At 40.6% G+C, this 20,229-nt stretch overlaps 2 protein-coding genes across 3 annotated transcripts; both read left to right on the forward strand.

Annotated features, from left to right (window-relative positions):
- Window positions 1–1,446: 1,446 nt before the first annotated feature.
- Window positions 1,447–3,948, forward strand: LOC120725778 (E3 SUMO-protein ligase ZBED1-like). The gene is made up of 4 exons (XM_040018818.1): window positions 1,447–2,004; window positions 2,072–2,565; window positions 2,742–2,994; window positions 3,170–3,948. The coding sequence occupies exons 1-4, from the start codon at window positions 1,447–1,449 to the stop codon at window positions 3,584–3,586; spliced, it is 1,722 nt and encodes a 573-aa protein (XP_039874752.1). The 3' UTR covers window positions 3,587–3,948.
- A 6,639-nt stretch (window positions 3,949–10,587) lies between these two features.
- Window positions 10,588–18,231, forward strand: LOC120725776 (selection and upkeep of intraepithelial T-cells protein 8-like). Of its 2 annotated transcripts, none has more exons than XR_005694208.1 (2): window positions 10,588–10,736; window positions 13,920–18,180. XR_005694208.1 is itself a non-coding variant. In XM_040018816.1 (2 exons), exons 1-2 carry the CDS (start codon window positions 10,673–10,675, stop codon window positions 18,184–18,186), a joined length of 438 nt encoding a protein of 145 aa, XP_039874750.1. In that variant the 5' UTR covers window positions 10,596–10,672; the 3' UTR covers window positions 18,187–18,231. The 2 variants fall into 2 exon arrangements, 1 of the variants encoding a protein (XP_039874750.1); XM_040018816.1 differs by having other exon boundaries at window positions 10,596–10,736; window positions 17,813–18,231.
- Window positions 18,232–20,229: the final 1,998 nt, after the last annotated feature.

Below are 20,229 nucleotides of genomic sequence, written 5' to 3' on the forward strand. Positions count from 1 at the left end.
TGTCAACCCTAACCCCCAACCCTTCTATTTCTCAGTGTGATTTCCAAAGTGGCAGACAGAGTAGTTTGACTTTGCTGCTTTTGTGAACTACTTTGGAGGGTGGATTTTTTAAGTGCTTACAAAATAAATAATTATTATGGTTAAATTACATTAATGTACAGAAATATACTTTTACAGACTTTTTTGTGTCTTTGTTTTTGCTTTACTCTACATTGTTGTAACTAAAATTGTTAACCGTGTGATTGATTCCTACAAAATATGAATTCTCATTGCCCTCTCCAGTAGTATTCAAACCAGATGTTAGCTGAAAGCTGTTAATTCAGTATGAATTCAGATCACAAAATACTTAGTTAGCAGCCGTCCCTTAGTTATGCTGCAATAGCCCAAGGCTGCCGGAGAATGCACTGTTTCTTCTTTAATCATCGTTTTCACTCTCTATGTGTTTATACACCTCTCTGCATTTTTTTATGCTTTTTAGGGAAGACTATATGGTCAGAAAGGAGTCATAACAAAACATATCAGACATATACCTGTCAAAGTAAAAGAGGAAGTAACCAAAAGATGACTAATACAGAAACATGAGAAACGCAGGCAAAACAGAGAAAGCAGGAGGAAATGGGAACACAAAGCAACACAAAGCAACAAAGGATAACCAAAAGAAATAATATTAACACTAACAATTGGAGTATAATCCACTGTTTTCTTAATGTATTCAATAAGTTCTCCCTTTTGCAATCTGTAAGTATGTAGCAAACACAAACACCATTAGACATTACATGATCTATGATCATCTTATGATACTATAATTGATCCAAGAGTAGATGTTTGGTTCAGCTTTCTCTACTATCAAAAGCAAACATATCATTAAACATGTTTTAAACAAACATTAAGAGAAATAGCAAAACAAAATTATACAATGTGTGACTGTTCTTTGTACAAAGCACAGGTTATTTCATTACCTAATTCATAGTTTCTGGGCAAATTATGACAAAATTCTGTCTTCCTTCAGTGCAGTGGGGCAAGCCCCACTGCCTGATAACAACCTATGCTTCTGGTATCCTGCCTTTTGTTGTTGAGACTATCCAGTATGATCCCAGATCAAAGTTTCTGTCAGTATAAATTTCTCTCCCTCTCTGTATACACACACACACACACACACACACATACATATATATATATATATATATATATATATATATATATATATATATATATTAGGGGTGTCAAATTATCGCGTTAATTGCGATTAATTAATTACAATGCTATTTAGCGCGTTATGTTTTTTAATCTCGTTAATCTAATTTTTAATCTCTTGACGTCATTGATTTTGTATGAGAGTTGCTATGTTATAAAATCCGTTTTTATGTGCTGGGCTCCTTGTGCTTGACTTGTTGGGGGTGGAGTCACGTCGTGAGGTCAAGGTGAGAAGTGGTGATTAGTGTGGATATGGAGGCGCATCTGAGAGTTGTTGGCCCAATGAACGGGAAATTTGTATTTCATAAACGCCCCGACGGCACCATTGACAAAGGTAAAGTGGTCTGCCTAGAGTGTAAGAAGGAGTTTGCTTACCACCGAAGCAGCTCAAGTTTGGCCTATCACCTCAACGCAAAGCACCCAGCCGCGAGTGCAGCAACAGCTAGCAGTGAAGACGTTAGCAATATAGCAAGCCAGAGCAAAGCTTTTCACCAAACAAAACTAGAGAATACCCCTCGTATGAGCAAGTCTGCGACCGACAGGCTGACTAATGTTATTGCCAAGTGGATAGCGATGAACTGTAGGCCGATAAATATAGTAGAGGACGAAGGATTGACAGAGGTGTTGCAAATTGCGTCCAATGACCCGTCATACAAGCCGCCGTGCAGGACTACAGTAACGACCAAAATCAGCAAAATGTACGACGGCGAAAAGAAAAACAAACTTGAGATTTTGGCGGAGGATTCTCCCAACTGTGTTGCTATAACCGGAGATCACTGGACCTCAGCTGGCAACCACAGCTATTTTGGGGTGACTGGACACTTTATTGATAGTGAGTGGAACCTCAACTCATTTGCACTGACCGTCATGAGAACAGAGAACCAGGCACTTTGCTGATAAATGCGCCGAACAGTTCCTCAAGGTAGCAAATGACTGGGGTATTGAAAACAAGATATCCACCATTGGCACAGACAGCGCAGCAAACATGCTGGCTGCTATGAGAGCACTTCCATATGAGCACATCGCCTGCAATGCTCACATTCTCCAGAGGACCATCACGGTATGTCTCGATAGCAGTGGTTTTGTCGGTGTACTGGCAAAGTGCCGCAAGATTGTTGGTCATTTTAAACAAAGCCCTGCGAGTACCACAGAACTTAACCAACAACAAGTAGCACTCGGAAAGAAGAGCGATCAACTTATACAGGATGTACCCACCAGGTGGAACTCGACTCTCGCAATGGTCTCACGCCTCCTATGTAACCGAGAGGCTGTCCAGGCTACGTTGGACCAACAGAACCACAGGTTGGTCTTGCCAACCGAAGCTGAGTGGGCGAAACTGCAGAGGCTGGAGCTCCTGCTTGAACCATGCAAGTAAGTTCAAATAAACACCTTCCCATTTTAATTATATAAACTACTGTTACATGTGTAAAATCAAAATTAATGAACATAACAAGGAACTTTTAAGGACAATTAAATTGGGAATCAGTTACACTTTGATTTAAATGAATCCAGCTAGGTTTATTTAGCAAACCTCTCCACCTCTGCAGGTATGTGACAGAGCTGCTGGGTGGTGAGGCCTACGTCTCTTGCTCTGTAGTGCTGCCTGCTTTTCGCCATCTGTACCGTGTCATGGACATTACTGATGATGATCCTGCCTACGTGGTGAAGTTCAAGAATGCCTTCCAGAAGGATCTGGCAGCACGACGAGCTAATGGCAACGAGATATGGTTCGAGGTGGCCACAGCATTGGATCCACGGTTTAAGGATTTGAAATGTCTTCCAAGAGAAAAGAGGGAACAGGTAGGACAATAAGGTTAAGCTGGACTAATGAGTCCAATTCATTATCAAATCAAACTTTTATTTATTATATGGAACACAAAGTTCTTTACAAGATTAAATAAAATAAAAAAAAAAAGCACTTAGTTTTAATCACAATCATTCATTCATTCATTCATTCATTCATTCATTCATTCAGGTGTGGACCATTCTGGAGAATATGCTCCAGGCAGCAGAGCCCAGAAGAGCAGATAGTCTCCAGCCCTCCACAGAGGATGATGGACCAGCTCAGAAGAAGAGGAGGAGCGAACTCCTTCTGGGGTCTGACTCTGACTCAGAAGATGGAATTGAGTCTGGAGAGCTGCAGCGCTACAGAGCAGAACCCAGCATCAGTATTGATGACTGTCCCCTGCAGTGGTGGTATGCTCACTCAGGAGTCTATGAAAAGCTGTCAGTCCTAGCACAAAAGTACCTGGCCTCCCCAGCTACCTCTGTACCCTGTGAGAGACTCTTTAGCCTTGCAGGCCACATAGTGCAAAAGAAAAGGGCAGCCTTGCTTCCAGAAAATGTTACCAGGCTGGTGTGTCTTAGCGACTGGCTGAGGAAGAAGAAATGAGACACATGTGGTCAGCATAGCTGCTGTGTCATTTGTAGCCTACTAGAATAGATTGCTTGATGTTCAGCACTTTTTTTTGTGATGGAAGAATACTTTGATGTGCTAACTTGCAGCACTGCAATGTCAGTTTTATTTTTCATTATCTGAAGCAGAGGAATTTCAGTGCTGTATTGCTCAGAAAAGAGCAACTCTGATGTGCTAACTTGCAGCACTTAATTTATTTGATTTTATTTGTATTTATTTTTCCACTTATTTTACAAAAGAATACAACAGTATGTAAATGGTTGCATCTGTTTAACGTTTGTTAAACAATAAATGACTTTATAAAGTCACTTTCTTTGTTATATATCAGTCTTTTGGTCTGCCACAATAAGTTGAGGGCTTTCCTCAGCTATTTTTAGGTGAGATTAAAAAAGAGATTAATTAGATCAATTAATTAAAAATCATAATTAATTAATCTCTATTTTTTTTTAATCTCTTGACAGCACTAATATATATATATATATATATATATATATATATATATATATATATATATATATATATATATATATATATATATATCCATAGGTCCCTCATCCTAGGGGGGACCTATGGATATATATATATATATATATCCATAGGTCCCTCATCCTAGGGGGGACCTATTGTCTCATCATTCCAGGATGAGACAACAAACATCCAAGAATACATTGGGAAGATGGCCCCAACTGACCGAGTGCTCAGTGAATACCTCAGGCAGCCCTGCACGGTATGTACCACCGGCAGATAGAGGAGGTGGCTGATATCCAGAAATCCTACCAGTGGCTGGACAAAGCTGGACTGAAAGACAGCACAGAGGCACTAATCATGGCAGCACAAGAACAAGCTCTGAGCACAAGATCCATAGAGGCTGGGGTCTATCACACCAGGCAAGACCCCAGGTGCAGGCTGTGTAAAGATGCCCCAGAGACAATCCAGCACATAACAGCAGGGTGCAAGATGCTAGCAGGCAAGGCATACATGGAACGCCATAACCAAGTGGCCGGCATAGTGTACAGGAACATCTGTGCCGAGTATAACCTGGAAGTCCCGAGGTCAAAATGGGAGATGCCCCCAAGGGTGGTGGAGAATGACCGAGCTAAGATCCTGTGGGACTTCCAGATACAGACGGACAAAATGGTGGTGGCTAACCAACCGGACATAGTGGTGGTAGACAAACAGAAGAAGACGGCCGTAGTGATCAATGTAGCGGTTCCGAATGACAGCAACATCAGGAAGAAGGAACACGAGAAGCTGGAGAAATACCAAGGGCTCAGAGAAGAGCTCGAGAGGATGTGGAGGGTGAAGGTAACGGTGGTCCCCGTGGTAATCGGAGCACTAGGTGCGGTGACTCCCAAGCTAGGCGAGTGGCTCCAGCAGATCCCGGGAACAACATCGGAGATCTCTGTCCAGAAGAGCGCAGTCCTGGGAACAGCTAAGATACTGCGCAGGACCCTCAAGCTCCCAGGCCTCTGGTAGAGGACCCGAGCTTGAAGGATAAACCGCCCGCAGGGGTGTGCTGGGTGTTTTTATATATAATGGGAATGGTTGGTGATATCAAAGTCCTGTTTGTGGCACATTAGTATATGTGAGGGCGCAAACTCCCCAAGTTGGGTGGTGACCATGGTGGCCATTCAGAAATCGGCCATCTTGGATTCAACTTTTGTTTTTTCAATAGGAAGAGGGCCATGTTGGTAATGTCACAAGAAAAACAATGGTGTATAGATATAGATAAATATATGTAGAGAGAGAGAGAGAGAGATTTTATGTACTTTTTTTCTACACCATGACTCCACCAAAGATGTTTTATATCAGCACTTTTCACACTACAGATGACTTTGGACACTGTAAACAGCATGTCCTGAAAACACTGCTGTTCTCACTTCTCCTTCCACTTTAAGCAAGACTAGTTTCCAAACTCAGATAATAGTCATTAAATATTCTATTTATTTTCTTATGATTAACTTACACATGGCATTAATGTCTGTTTGATGTCTGTTAACTATATTTATGTCTGTTTTTGAATGCAATTTCAGTCCCCCGATTTAACAAAACAAAACAATTCTTTATTTGTTTGTCATCTTTTTGTTTGTCGAGGTACATAAAGTCCTACTGAAGAATAAAGTTGTTAAATGTATACATTTATTGATAAACATTTGAAGCATTAACAATGGTTAGGTGGTGTTCAAAACGAGTCTGACTGGACAGAAGTACACAAGAATTTGAATGTAGTTCTCATCCAAGTTCTTGTCGTTGACAAAACAATTTAATTGTGTAAGTTACAATTATATTGCAGAGAAAAAAGCGTCATCATTTCAGACTTTGGCAATAAATGGTGTTTAATATATAAAAGAAAGGCATAGCACACATTTTAAAACAATAATGTAAAATCAAAAGAAAATGAATCATAAACAACAACTGAAAAACAAAACTGGAGGATCATTGAAGAAAAATCAACAAGCTAAGCAGAGATCAGTTCAGCTTAGAGGTGATGCTCTCTGGTGGCATAATTATTGTTCAATCCCTGCTCAGTCTGGACACGTGGGGTTCTCACCATTTCATTTCCTGCAGCTACAGCAGGTAACAAAGACAAGATACAAAATGTATCAGCTGTTAACACATAAAGTATTCAGACAGAAAAGGTATTAATCATCAGTGTATTGATTGACCAGTAAATGATTCAGCGTTACCTGCAGCCCTTTGTTGATATAAAGACACTATTAGTAGGGTGCAGACGAAGAACAGACAGAACATCCCTCGGAACACACTGATCACTCTGAACCAAAGCTGGAGGGAGGAGGAGTCAGGGGGTGGAGTGGAGGAAAGGGGCACAGTTGTGATGTCGAGTTTCATTGTAAAAGTGGGTGGGCCTCTGGTAATAGCACCTGGGGCTGTTGTAATGGTGGCTGGGGTTTTGTTGGAGGTTGGTTGGTCTGTGGCATCGGTAGAAGTGATGGACCTAGTGCGGTTGGAGTTGTTGGCTGTGGTGATAGTGTTGGTTGGAGGGGCTCTGGTGGAGGTGGTGGAGGTGGTAGTGGGTGTAACTGTAGAGATATGCAAACCACTGGTGGGGTTGGTGGTAGTAGACAGTGTTGTAGGTTTACCTGCGGAGAGAATCTTACCTGTTCAGGTTATTATAGCTTCTTTTCCACTAGTACCTACTCATCCTCACTCAACTCTTCTCTACTCAGCTGCCATCATTTTCCATTACAACTGAGTATCACCTAATGTGTGTGATATCGATACAGCAACAAGGCTATGATGACATTTGTATGCGACACAGACACAATACTAAAAAATGGGTGATCATATACCTGCTGCTCGGTCAATGGCTTCTTGCAGACTCAGGTGGCATGCAGTCTGTTGATCTCACAGAGTGCATGTGACTCAGGTCACTTGGAAACCCAGCCAAGCAGGTACTAAAAAAACCACAGGGTACCAGAATCTAAAACCCTAAAATTCGAGTTGAGCAAGTCGAGCAGAACTGAATAGGTGCTAGTGGAATAGGGCAATTATTGGTTAAAAAAAGGAGTGATGCTCCTCACCTGTGACAGTGATCCAGCTGGATGGAGACTCTCCATGACCGCTGATGTCACACTTGTAGAGGCCTTCATCAGACCTGGAAACATGCTGGATGGTCATGTGACCTGTAGGCTGCTTCCTGATGAGGGAGCCATCTTTATAGAAAGCAGCTGGGAGGTTGGAGGGAGTGGTCTTTGTTTTACAGAGCAGAGTGACGTCATCTCCCTCCATCACAGGGAGGACAGGACTCTGCAGGATCACTGATCCACCTCAACACAGAGACAAACTATAGCATTTCATCCATTTACACACAGCTTCATCAACACTAACTCCACACACTCAGCTTACCAGTGACTGTCAGGTTAACCATGTTACTGATGGGACCCTCTCTGGACTCACACCAGTAAATGCCAGTGTGCCATGGAAAGATATAGCTGATTTTGCAGGAATTCCCAGTAGATTTCCCCCATTTAACTCCACATTGGGTCCTGGTTTCTTTGCTTGTGTTTCTCCTCAGAGTCCATACAGCAGAGCTGTCACCTTCTTCACAGCTCAGAGACACAAAGTCTCCTTCAAAGATTTGAGAGCTGCTGGGACTCACAGTCAGACGAGCTGTGAGGGCTTAAATAAAATATTTAGTCATATTCTTTTCCTCTACTTGTTAATGAAAACTAGACCAGCAAGATGTCTGTAAGAACTGCATGATCATCTACAAACGAAATGCTTTCTACATCCTCCTTAGTCATCACTCCTTAAGAAAGAAGTTACTCATAATTATTACTTACAGTCTTCAGGATTTCAAAAATATAACATTTGATAAAAGATGCTGACTGACCTTGGTTTGCTGTGCAGCCCAGCAGTGAGAGCAAAACTAAAAGAGAAATGAACTTTAATAACTGTGATCATCTCTCAGAATTCAGACACCAACACAGATCCAGCAGGTCGGACTCACCCAGCAGCATCTGTACAGATGTTCCCTCCATCCTGCAGCTGGCTGAAATGAGATCAGCAGCAGTTTGACAGAAATTAAAATAGTCCTACTTCCTCTTTCTGTATGTGTCAGAGGGTCCGTGTGCTTTTCTCTGTAGTGGCTACCAGGCAACACTTTTTTTCTTAAAAGTGCTCATGCACATAAAGCTTGGTGAATGGACTGGTTCTTATACAGCACTACTTTACCTGAGTCCTCAAAGTACTTTGCACAATTGTCTCATTCACCCAAGCACTTTTTTCTTAGTACTTCTGATCTAATGTTCACACTCCTCTGGATGTATCATTGTAACACAAATATTAAATTACATCATTTAACAGCTTCATTAAACTTTTGTTCTGTCAGTTTTATATCTTTTGTATTCTTTTCTTAAATTAGTTTTTTGATTTTTTTTAAAGTAATTCTGAAACGTGAGCTAAAGTTAAACTGAAACTGGACTTAGGAGAGTGAAGTGAAGCTAAATAACTCTGACTGCACTGTCATTGGGTTTTTGCCTCTGCTGGAAGCGACATCATATCCAGAGAAACAGGACTCCTCTTTATAATTTGACCTGTGTGTGAATTCCTTCAAGATCCCAACAGCAAGAACAAACAATTTTATATATATTCGTATGAGTGGGAATGGTTCCTTGCCCTGGGGTGTCCCAAGCTGGTGGTATAAACTATTCAGGAGTCTCCTGCATCATCCACTAGGACTTTCTACTCATGCTGTTGGAGACTGTTTGCCTCACACCCGTTTCACACCTGCAAGTCCAGGAGAACACACAGAAGTTGGAGAGGTCAACAAAGGGAATGTTTTTGTACTGTTTTATCTTTGGCGTTGTTGCTGCTATTTTTCTTGTCAAACCCCAAACTCAGGGTGCAGGGGACTGAACCACTCTGACAGCTCTGGGGAGAAGTTTACTGAGACAGCTGAACTGTGAGTCTTGTGCTGAATTTCTTTATGCTTTTGTGTTGAATGACAGACAAGCATCAAGCTGCAGAGGCTAAAGACATTTTAAAGTGGTACTCAAGAGAATCAGACAGTCGACAATTTGTGGCAGCATCTGTTCCAGGCTTTCTGGAAGTCTATTAACCAATGTCCAAAGAAGTTTTCTTTGAACATCGGCTACTTTTTCACTCTTTGTAGCTGACTATTTTCAGAGGAACATTTGTTGTTTGTTAAACCACTGACCTATGAATCATTCGAGCAATAAAAGGCACATAACTCCCCAGAAAAAAAGACAAAAAACAGGAGACCTGAACTTCCTTGGCCTTCTGACAATTTTTGTCCATGCACAGGCATGACAGCACACCCAGCATGGGCATATTACTGGTGTCTATTGGGAGCAGGCAGGAGTAAAGCAGGAGAGCTTTACAGAACTGTAGTTATGCAAGTGACCACATGGAGACACTATTGTAGTATGTTTAAATGTAAAACCATGTTTGTAGCATTTAGTGTGAGAAAGAAGACAACAGCTTGCTTCAAAAGATGTTGTTGATTAGACTTTGTAGAAATTCTGTTTTTTACTCGTAACCTACCTGATTACTGATACAGCATAAACAATGCTTTTTAAACTCTTCTTAATTGTGACTAAACTGTTTGTAATGCTCCTTTTCACAGTTAATATGAGTGCAAAACATTTCTCAGCATAAACTGTATCAACTGACCAAAACATTCTTTCGGTAACTTTTGAGTGATGACCCACAAAGTTGACTTCATGTTTAATCTGATGTTGTCATGTGAAGACGACTCTGGGTGGTCGTCAATGCTGACACATGTTAGAAAGAAATCTGGATCTCTTGCATTGAACTAATGTATTAATTGGTAATTTGCAAAATATAAACTGTATTTAGATGGTGGCAAAAATATCAAATTAATATTTAGAAGTTGTGTTGAATTCTAGGAAAAAACAGCTTTGAAAATGAAATGATATTAATGTGCAGATTTAGGTCCACTATATATTGCTTAAATTAAAAAATATATATATACCAAAAATGTAATTAAAAGAAAAATGCTTGATTTGTAAAACTGGTTTTACTTACTTGAATGAATAGACTCTCAGTAAATATGAGATTTATCTGCTAAGAAAGACTTAATGTCACTTAAAAAATATGTTTCTATGTTCTTTGTTTGGTCTTATTAATTTGATATGATAGCATGTGTGGCCATAACTTTCCATTAAAAAAATAAAATAAAAATGTGCATATATTTGAACTTTAAAACTACATTTTGAAACACTTCATTGATAAGCTATTAAAACCAGATTTACACACTAGTGCTGTGCCATACTTCAAATCCCGATATAGATTTGACACCAAGTAAATACGGGGCCAGTATTTCCAATACTGATAAAGATGCTTTTAACATATAGAGGCAGCTTATACAGCGGAAAGCAGTGTGTGATTCATGAGCTGTACTGTTTTGTGAAAGTTGAGAAGCCACAGCAGGTGGACACAGAAGAGTGAAAGGAGGCTAAATTAGAGTACTCTCAAGGACTCGTTTAAATTCTGTGCGTCATCAAAATGAAAGTGAAAGTGTCCAAGAGACATTTTTGTCCCTGATGATAAGTAAAAATGTCTGTAACAGTGGGAGCCCTAATCGTATTATTTTACAGTATTGCAGAGGTATCGCAATCTGGTGAGTGTTTATTCTGTTACTACTTGACTTGGCACATATATTCCACCCATCATTTTCTTAACTGTGTGTCCAGCTCAGTGTCTCAGGAGGACTGATTCACTGTCAGAGGCGAGCTGCAGTCTGTGTTACTGTCAGTGCTGTGATAGAGTCAATGAAAATTGTGTTTGTTTTTCCTTTTAAGGGAATCAGAATATTGATGTGAGTTAAGTGTGTCAGCTATTTCTCTGTCAAACTCCTCTTCGGGTTGTAACACACAGGTTAAAGATGAAAGATGCTTCATTGTCATTTCCACATGTAAAATGTGTTGAGAAGAAAAACAGCCCTGTGTGCTGGTTGTATTTAGATGGTGGAAAGATAATGAAAGAGTGAAAGATAATAGATAAGATAATATCTATCAAGATAATAATACCAGTGAAATAAAACAGTAAGCAGATGAAAGAAATAAGCTAATAAAACTAATCTAAAAAGTGGTAAATTTCACTGATTTTAAATAGCAATGGCATTTGGGGTAGTGTTTGCAATACAGTAATGTCTAGTTTGAAGGAAGGTTTTGTACTGTAGAGCTGAAGAGTCTCACAGCACCCAGAAACAATCCATTATGCAATGCAGCCTGTGCAAGTTTGCTGAGCGTGTACACTTCTCATTATGCTGAATGCTTTTAATCTGAAACCAGCAGCTTCTATGCTGCCTCTGGGGATTCTGTCATCAGGACATCTGTAAGAAATGTCCACTTGGAGCTGGTCTCATTCTCTCTGTGTCCCAGTGTCTTTGTGTGTCTCTGTTTGTAATAGAACTGCAAAGGTCTGTTCCACTGATAACAAATTCAGAAAGTCATTAAACCAGCTCTCTATATTGAAATCCTCTACATTACTTTCTCTCAGCTTGGCCGATGGTAATGCCATCATCCTGGGTTTTGACCCCGTGTTTTGAATTTGTTTGCTCTTGTTCTTAGTTCACTGAGTGTTGGTTCCTTCCATGTCCAGTTTGTCTTAGTCTTGTTTCTGTGTGTCTTCTCCAGTATCTCCTTTGTTAGTTTTCTGTGCCTCACTGTGAAGTCTGTCTCTCAATGTTTATTCGCCTGTTCTCCCAATCGTGTCTCAGTGTGATTTCTCTCACTCTCTCTGTCCCGTGCCCTCTCATCCTTGTCTCTGTCTTCTCCCTCTGTTCCCTGTATTTAGTCAGTCTGCGTCTCGATGTGAGTTTCTCTTGTTTCCTGTTTTATTCTGACAGTCTCTTGTCCTGTGTGCATCTTGTTCAGTTTTGCTTTCCCTGGCTCGTCAGTTAGATTATGTGCAGCCGTGTTTCCCAGGTGTTTCCTCTCCGCCCTGATTCCCTGTGGTGTATATATTGTCTGTGTCTCCTGTCCATTGTCATGGTCTCCCTTCCTGCCTGGCTGGTGTTCTACTGGTTAGTCTAGACTTGTAGTTTATATCCAGTTTTAGCTTTATAACCTGTAATTCCAGATAAAACTGTGGTTTTTTGGTTCAGTTCTGTCTGTGAGAGTCCTGCATGTTTGGTCCTGCCTGCCTCACACAGTGTTATGACCCTGTGCACAGGTTTTGGTTGGAATATGGTCATTTGGGTAATCTGATGATCATTTCTAGGGTTTCCACAATGAAACACAACCATAACATTATAATAATTACAATAAAAACTTATTTTTTTTAGAAATTTTTCACAGTTAGAAAGTGTTTCACAGTTTGAAGTTACAGATGTTCTAACATAAAAACATCCATACATGCATTAGATGTAGATTATGTCGATTATGGCCAAAATAATTGGAGAAAGATCAAGGAAAACTTAACCTATATATAGGAGTTGTCAGGAGTCAATTAAAACAAACCACAGATTAAATTAACCTTACAGGGTTAGGTGGTCAGAGAGGCTAACTGCTGTTATAAGGTCTTAGCAGCCTTCCTATATAAGCAATGTACAGCTCTACAGTTAATAATAGAAATTCAGTGTGAACTCTGAATTTCAATGGAAGTCATTAAAGGAAAGCTACAATAAGAGCGATGTGTTTGTGCCCTCTGTCACGATCCTGGGTCTTATGACCCAGTGTTTTGAGTTTTAGTTCATTTTGATGTTTATAGTATGTTTAAGCTCATTAGGTCTCCTATGTTCATTTGCTTATTAGTTCCCCCTTGTGTTTCCAGCCCATGTTAAGTCTCCCCTGCTCTTCATGTGTTTCATGTCTGTGTCTTACGTTGTCAAGTTCTGGTTGTCATGTCTGCGTCTCATTATGTTTCCTATTTTATTTTGAAGAGATCTCGTGTTTTTATATTATGGATTATGTTTTGAGTCCTTTGTTGTACTGTTTCTTGTTTCCCTAGATTTCAGTTATGGTTATCATAGGTTTAGTGCTTTGGCTCTGTAATATGGCTTCCCTGTGTTCCATGTTGTGTCCACTGTGACGTTTTTGTACCATGTTTCAGGTCCCTATGTTCTGTCTCCCCAGTTGCTGTTAAGTTTACATGTCTAGAGTTCAGTCAGTGTGTTTCCTGTTTTACTTTGAAGGTCCGTGTCTCATGTCAGTGTTTCTAGTTTTGCTTCTCTTGTCTCGTCCAGCCTGATTACTCCCAGCTGTGCTCTCCTTCTGTGTCTTGTTCCCTCGTTATCCCTCTGTGTATTTGAGCCCTGTGTTTCTCTTTGTCAGTGTCGTAGTCTCCCTCATGCTGTGTTTCCCCTGTGTGTTAGTTATCCATGTCCCAGTTTAGTTTTCCATGCCATTCTGCAATAAAGCAGATTTTTGAGTTTAATTTTGTTGTCGTGAGTTTTGCGTTTGGGTCCTTCTCCTGCCTGTACACAGCCGAAACATGACACCTCTAGTTGTTGCTGTTGACTAGTTGCAGCATTCTGGCATATTTGAAGACAGGCTAGGGAGGACTTACTGCAACTGTCATTGAAATGACTGAATAATAGTAAAGCTTGGATTTTTGTGATGTTTCATAGGAGAAGGAAACAAGTTTGGATGGGCTTATTAACCGATAACTGATCCATATTTGAATGTGTGATCAAGCAGCATTGTAACTCATTCACTTTTTAAAAAGAAATCGTACACTTGTCTCTCCCTTCCTGTATCTTTCTGACTCGTTTTGAGTTTTTGATTCAGGACACACTTGATTCTGTTTCCTTTGGTATCAATGAATTGAATTGCTTAGTGTTGTTTTAAATCTCCTTCAGTCCACGTGATCCTCACAGCCACTGTCGGACAGAACGTCACTCTGCCATGTTGAGCTCCAAACAACAAGGTGATCGGAGTTGAAGAGTGGAACAGAGCAGACCTGGAGGATCAGTATGTGTTTTTGTTCCTAGACGATCATACTGATGCAGCCAATCAGCATCCATCTTTTAAGGGCCGGGTGGATCTGCAGGACAGGCAGATGAAGCATGGAGACATGTCTTAACTGTGATGGCAGAAAGATGACCAAGGATTTAACATGAATGCTTTTTAAGATGAATTATCCAAACAGAACTGGGATGCGGTTTGTGAGGAGTTGGATATTAATAAAGTAAAGTAATGCAGTTGTGGTCAAACAGAAACAGAAAGAAAAAGATTCCTTGCAGATGTAGCAGGATGATTTAAGCCTGCTCTCAATTTCCATGAAGAAAAGCATTTTGTGTGTGTCCGAGTTCAAGATAGTTACAAAGATTTCGTTGTTATGAATGAGCAATACATATTTTTATTAAACATTTGAACATAGCACAACGCAAAGTCACTGACTAGGTTTGCTAGCAAACCGTGTGTAGATGACAGAGAGAGAGAGGATCCAAGTGCAGACAAAATGGAGGTTTAAACTGAAAGTTAGTCCTTTGTTTTGGTGGCTGTACAAAACACAAAGTAATGAAAGAAGGGATGAACTGGAAACCATAACAAAAGCCTAAACTGGGAAAAGCTAACCAAAAGCCCACAAGAAACATAAAAACAATTAAAAAAACCTGAAAACCAGGAACCTGAGACATGGAAATACCAAGGAAACAGAAGAAAAGCAGGTGATGATGAACTGGGAGTGATACCCAGGAGAAACACTGAGGATGACAAGCAGAGGTGACACAGAGGGTGAGGTGCAGACGAACTGACAAGGAACAAAGGCAAGAACACAAAATAAAAGCACAAAGAAGGAAATGAGGAAATGGCACACAGGATGGAGACACAGCTGAAGCTAATTAGACATAATGAGACAAAGAAGAAGCAAAACACAGATACTGAACATGGGACTTGAGACTCTCCAAAGTAAAACAGGAAGCAACACGAACATCGAGCCAGGAACACTAGAAATCCTAAATATAACAAGAAACTAATTAAACTGAGGAAAATTAATATTCACAAAACATAAACATGGAGTCACTAGACCCTGGACCATGACACTCTCGTAGAGCATATAAAGTCAGAAAGACGCATGTGTTGAAGCAACAAGGACCAGGCGAATCTAGTACACGTAGAGCTGCTGCCAAAAACGACATACAAGCAGAGCTCAGCAGCCAGAGCAACACAAATTTTGGATCCTTTGCTCTTAGTGGGCGGTGAGCACAGTGTATGCTGCGTCCGTTGTGAAAATGCCTTTATACTTCGCAGTGTGACTCACAGGTCCCAAGTCAGCCTTGACTTTGTGTTACAACTAAAGTAATAATGGTATTTCTGACCACTGGTATACGGCAACTTTATCCTTTTAACAGCTACCCAAAGTTAAGGGACCGAGCTTGGATTATGGGATATTTAGGTAGAGCGCTGTCACCGTTCTCCAGCTTCAAAATGTATTACCCTTTCACGACCTGAAGCTCAGTACTGCGCCACTACGACAGCCATATCTATCTGTTCTCTGATTGGATTGTAAAATTTGTGATTGACATGGCATTGATCAATTAGCTGAAAGGAAGAAAAATTGGATCAAAATTTGTACTTGGAAGCTGAAACTCACACAGCAGGTAAACATCTGGGTCTAAAGGTGGATTGTCCCTCTGGGGGCAAGGGTACCTGGTCCTGGGGTATAGAGGATGTTTGGGGAGTGTGTGTGTAGTGTCTATTTCTGTTTGTCTCCATGTTGGACGAGTGTGTGAGTATTTGTATATGTGTGCATGAGGGTGGGAATGCATCTTTGTGTCTGTGTGTGCCTGTTTGTCTGTGTTTATATGTCAGGTTGGGTCAGAGACTCCACCTCTCTGGGAACATCTCCCCTCACCTCACTCCCTGCAGGTGGCTGAGTGTTCCTCAGTGACGGCCCAACCGTCAGTGAGTTGGTGGTTCTTGGTGTCCGGGGCTGGGCGCTCAGGTATGTACCGGCACACTCCAAGTGGCTGTTTGGAGGGGCCTGGCGCCCGTGGCTGACTTGGGCCCATTCCGGGAGGTGGGGGACCCCTCAGACCTCGGGCCTCTGGGTCCTGGTCTGCTCTGATGCGGCTGGCTGCCGGCGGAGCCCACGGGCACATCATTGCAGTCCCCTGTGACTTCTGCACCATGGCTGCTGGGTTACCCTACTCCTGGGGCTGTCCTCAGGTCTTTCTGGGAGGAAAGGTTACCCCTCCAATTGTCCTCTTTGGGTTCTGATGCACTGGGGGCCTCTGGATGTCTGGGACCTGGAACTCCCCCATGACTATGGGCTATGGCTCCCTATACCCTCTATCAGATCGTTACATGGAGAAACCTTTTGAATAGAAGTGCGCTCACACACAAGGGTGTACACAACGGTGTACACACGGGTGATCACAGATACAAACTATATATTCCTTGGCTGCTACCTCAAAGCACATTGTGCGCTGTCGGTCTTGCATGCTGCAAAACAACCGTCAATATTTAGTATTTACTGTTACTTATCTAGGTTGTTGCTGTGGTCCCCATATTGTGTTGCTCTTTGATGCTTGTTTTCATTTTCATTTTTTTCTTTCAACAGGTGATCCAGCGTTTTTATAGTATTACTTCTCATACTGTCCCTTGTCCCCTCTGTTTTTCTCTTCCTCCCTCCCTTTCTTTATTTCTTTTTCTCTTTCCTATCCTCCAGTCCCGTCTGTCTTGTCTGTAATTACTATACGGCAAAGCTGTATTGGCCTTCAGACAATAATTCTGATCACTAAAGTACCAAACGGGCCAAAAAAGGACCAAAAAAAAAACAACTCACACACATCCAGGAAACTTGAGCACAGTTTTGCACACAGTGTTTTGCTTTGTATCTGTAACCAGACCTAAACAAAAACTATTTATAACTTGTATAAATATTTTTTTTTGCAAACACACAAATTCTCATTTATAGATGCACAAAGATAAAAGTTTTCAGATATTTTGGTTTACAAGGTTACAAAACTCAGTTCACAACTACACATTCTGATTTACAAATACAAAATATTTATGACCAGAATTTGAGCCCATAGTGGAACGGTCTTCCGAGTGGTGATTCCTCTGTGTTGTGTGTGTGTGCATGTTTGCAATGATCACATCATTGCAACATAAGAAAAAGTCCAGCAAGCTCATCGAGTTCCTGCTGCAGAGCTCTCGACCTTGTAGAACTGCAGCGGCTTGTTCCAGTGATCAGTCCTTAATCCATCTGCATATCTTTGCATTACCTTTGATAATAAAACTAGGGTTATAATCATATGTGTATATTATTGCACAGGATTGTGTAAAAAACTATAAAATTTGGAACAAAAGACAGTAACATGTCTCTATTATTTACTTTCACAAGTCACTTCAAAATAGTAAAACTTTTCAAAAGATTCCCTTTTTTTAAGGCAACAACAACAAACAACAACAATAACAACAAAAACACAGGCGACCAAGAGAGAAATCGCTCACCTCAGGGATTACGTGTGATTGAATGTACTGGAAAAATCTCACTTTTGATCTATGCTAACGCAACAGTACATCAAACGTAATGCTTGAACAAAGTTGTAAGGAACATTGACTTATAAGTGACCTATGTTTGAATGTCTAATGAAGCAGTAATGTAACTCGCCCCCTTCCTGAAAAGAAAATGCACATTTGTCTTCCCCTTCATGTGTCTTTGACTCATTTTTACTTCTCCTTTCATATCATCAAAGCTGTGAATCCATCCTCTCATTTCTCTGTAACTTTCTCGCTCCTTCAGTCCACGTGAACCTCAAAGCCACCACAGCAACCGTCGGGCAGAACATCACTCTGCAGTGTCAAGCTCTACACAAGAAGCTCATCACAGTAGTAGAATGGAGCAGAGCTGACCTGCAGGATGAGTATGTGTTTTTGTTCCTGGATGGTCATTCCGATAGAGGCAAGCAGCATCCATACTTTATAGACAGGGTGGATCTGCAGGACAAACAGATGAAGGATGGAGACGTGTCTTTGATTCTGACCAATGTGAACATTAATGACACTGGAACATATGAGTGTCGCGTTGCGACAGGAACAAATCGCAAGAGGAGAGCTCATCTGGAGACCGATCCCATCAGCATCATCTACCTTCATGTTGTTCCTCCAGGTGAGTGAGTAGAGTTGAGTGTGTGTGTGTGTGATCAGAGGTGAAGCTGCTTCCTGGTTGTTGATGTTTGTTTCTAAAGATGTTGTTGATGAGACTTTGTAGAAAGCAGCTGGTCTGAGTGATGTGATCAGAGTGCAGTAGATAATGTCTGACAGCAGTTTGAAGAGGAAATGGATTCTGTTCTGTTCTTCACTCATCACCTACCTGACAGCTGACACCTCACACCTGTTTCTCACCTGCAGGTCAACAAGGAGGAGGCACAGAGGATGGATGGATTGTCATTGTCAGTTTTGTTATAGTTTTTGGTGTTGCTGCTGTTATTACACTTGGGGTTGGGTTTTTTTTTTTTTCAAAACAAAATGCGAAAAGTAGAGGCAGGGGGCTTGGAGAAACCTCACTGTGATAGCCCTGAGATGATTATTTAAGAGATACCTAAAATCTCTTCACAGCTGAACTGTAAGTGTGTTGTTATAATCCTTCATGTTACTGTGTCGAATAACAGACCAAGCTGCAAATGTTAAAGAACATTCTCCAAGTGGCACTCTCAATAATCAGAAGCTGATGGTTTTTATTTTATTTTTTAAAATCTGTTAAACTCGAAGGCCAATGGTACAGCTAAATACATCTGATGTCTTTATAAATTTAATTTCAGAGAAAATGTTACAGATGTGATAAGAGGTGGTATAACGTTTGATTATCACAGGGAGGTTTCACAGGTAGTAGTTGAATGGGACTTTTGTTTTGATTGGCTTCAAATAATTTCCCCTAGGAGTCAATAAAGTATTCTGATTCTGATTTTAGTGTGAATCCTGGCTTTTCACTTAAAAATATATCTTTCAACAGCTACTGAAAACGGTTGAGTAACTTTCCTGTAATTGTTAAGACACAGACAATGCTGTTCAGGTAACAACATCATTTTTCACGGCTAACATTAACTGATCTTTAACAAGAACAACTTGCAAAGCAAATTCACCTTGCTTTGCAGATAACTCCTGTACTCGGAGGGGAATATCACTGGCATACAACAAAACACTGGAGTGAGTCATACAACGTATTACCTAAATTATTTAAACATATTGCAAACAGCATAAGAGAAAGAGCATCACCTTGATTGACAACAAAAGAAGTCTCAAAAAGTTTATTTTCTTCATCTCGACGTAGCGTTTTCAGTGAGAGAAACACAAAGTGAACCTGTTTGTGTGTAAATTTATTTCAGATTGCTATAACACTGCACACATCTTCAGTCTTGGAGACTGAATACGTCACTTGGATGAGTGACAAAACGTCTCTGCCACCTAAAACGCTACATCCAGATGAACAGAATTAACTTTTTGGGATTTCCCTACCTGGATGATTCCGCATGCAGACAAAGAAAGTATTAAATGAGCCAGCTTGTATATTACTGATATGCAAACCAGCAACATGATGACAGTTAAAAGAATTTAGTGCTTCAGGCTGTAATAATGTTCTGTGTTCATATAATCTTACAATACAAGACATACTCAACTGTACAACCTATCGTTTGCATGCAACACTCTGACTGTATTCTGTGACCTTGGCAGAAAGATAACTATGCCTGTTATCCTTCTTTGTCAAATGCCATGCATACTGCTGCCATACTCTGTACTGCTGGTTGCTCCTTTTTTCAATGGCAAATTAAAACCTCACAAAGAGAACGTTTTGTGTGTAATTCAATTTATTTAGATAACACTGCATGTAAGAGAAATTAAATGGGTATTTTTGCATTGTATTGTACAGCAGGAGGTTTTCTGTAGGTCACTGCTAAAACATGACTATATTGTTGATATAGTAATGAAGAAAAAGTCAACATCATTAGGGCAAAAGCACTGAATCACAGACAATTTTTTAATTCTTGTATCAAAGACACTGCCAGTAAACATTTCCATGTCTGTGATTGGTCAGATGCTGCCAGCACCACCTCTTTCATGTGACCACGCTCATTCAGTAAGCTGCAGGAATGTCTTAACCTCCTAAGACCCAAACTCTTCCACTGCATTTTTAATTTCTCTTTGATATTTGGGCTGATTGGG

Source organism: Simochromis diagramma, unplaced genomic scaffold, assembly GCF_900408965.1.
Source record: "Simochromis diagramma unplaced genomic scaffold, fSimDia1.1 OVJJ01000720.1, whole genome shotgun sequence".
NCBI classification, from domain to species: Eukaryota; Metazoa; Chordata; class Actinopteri; order Cichliformes; family Cichlidae; genus Simochromis; species Simochromis diagramma.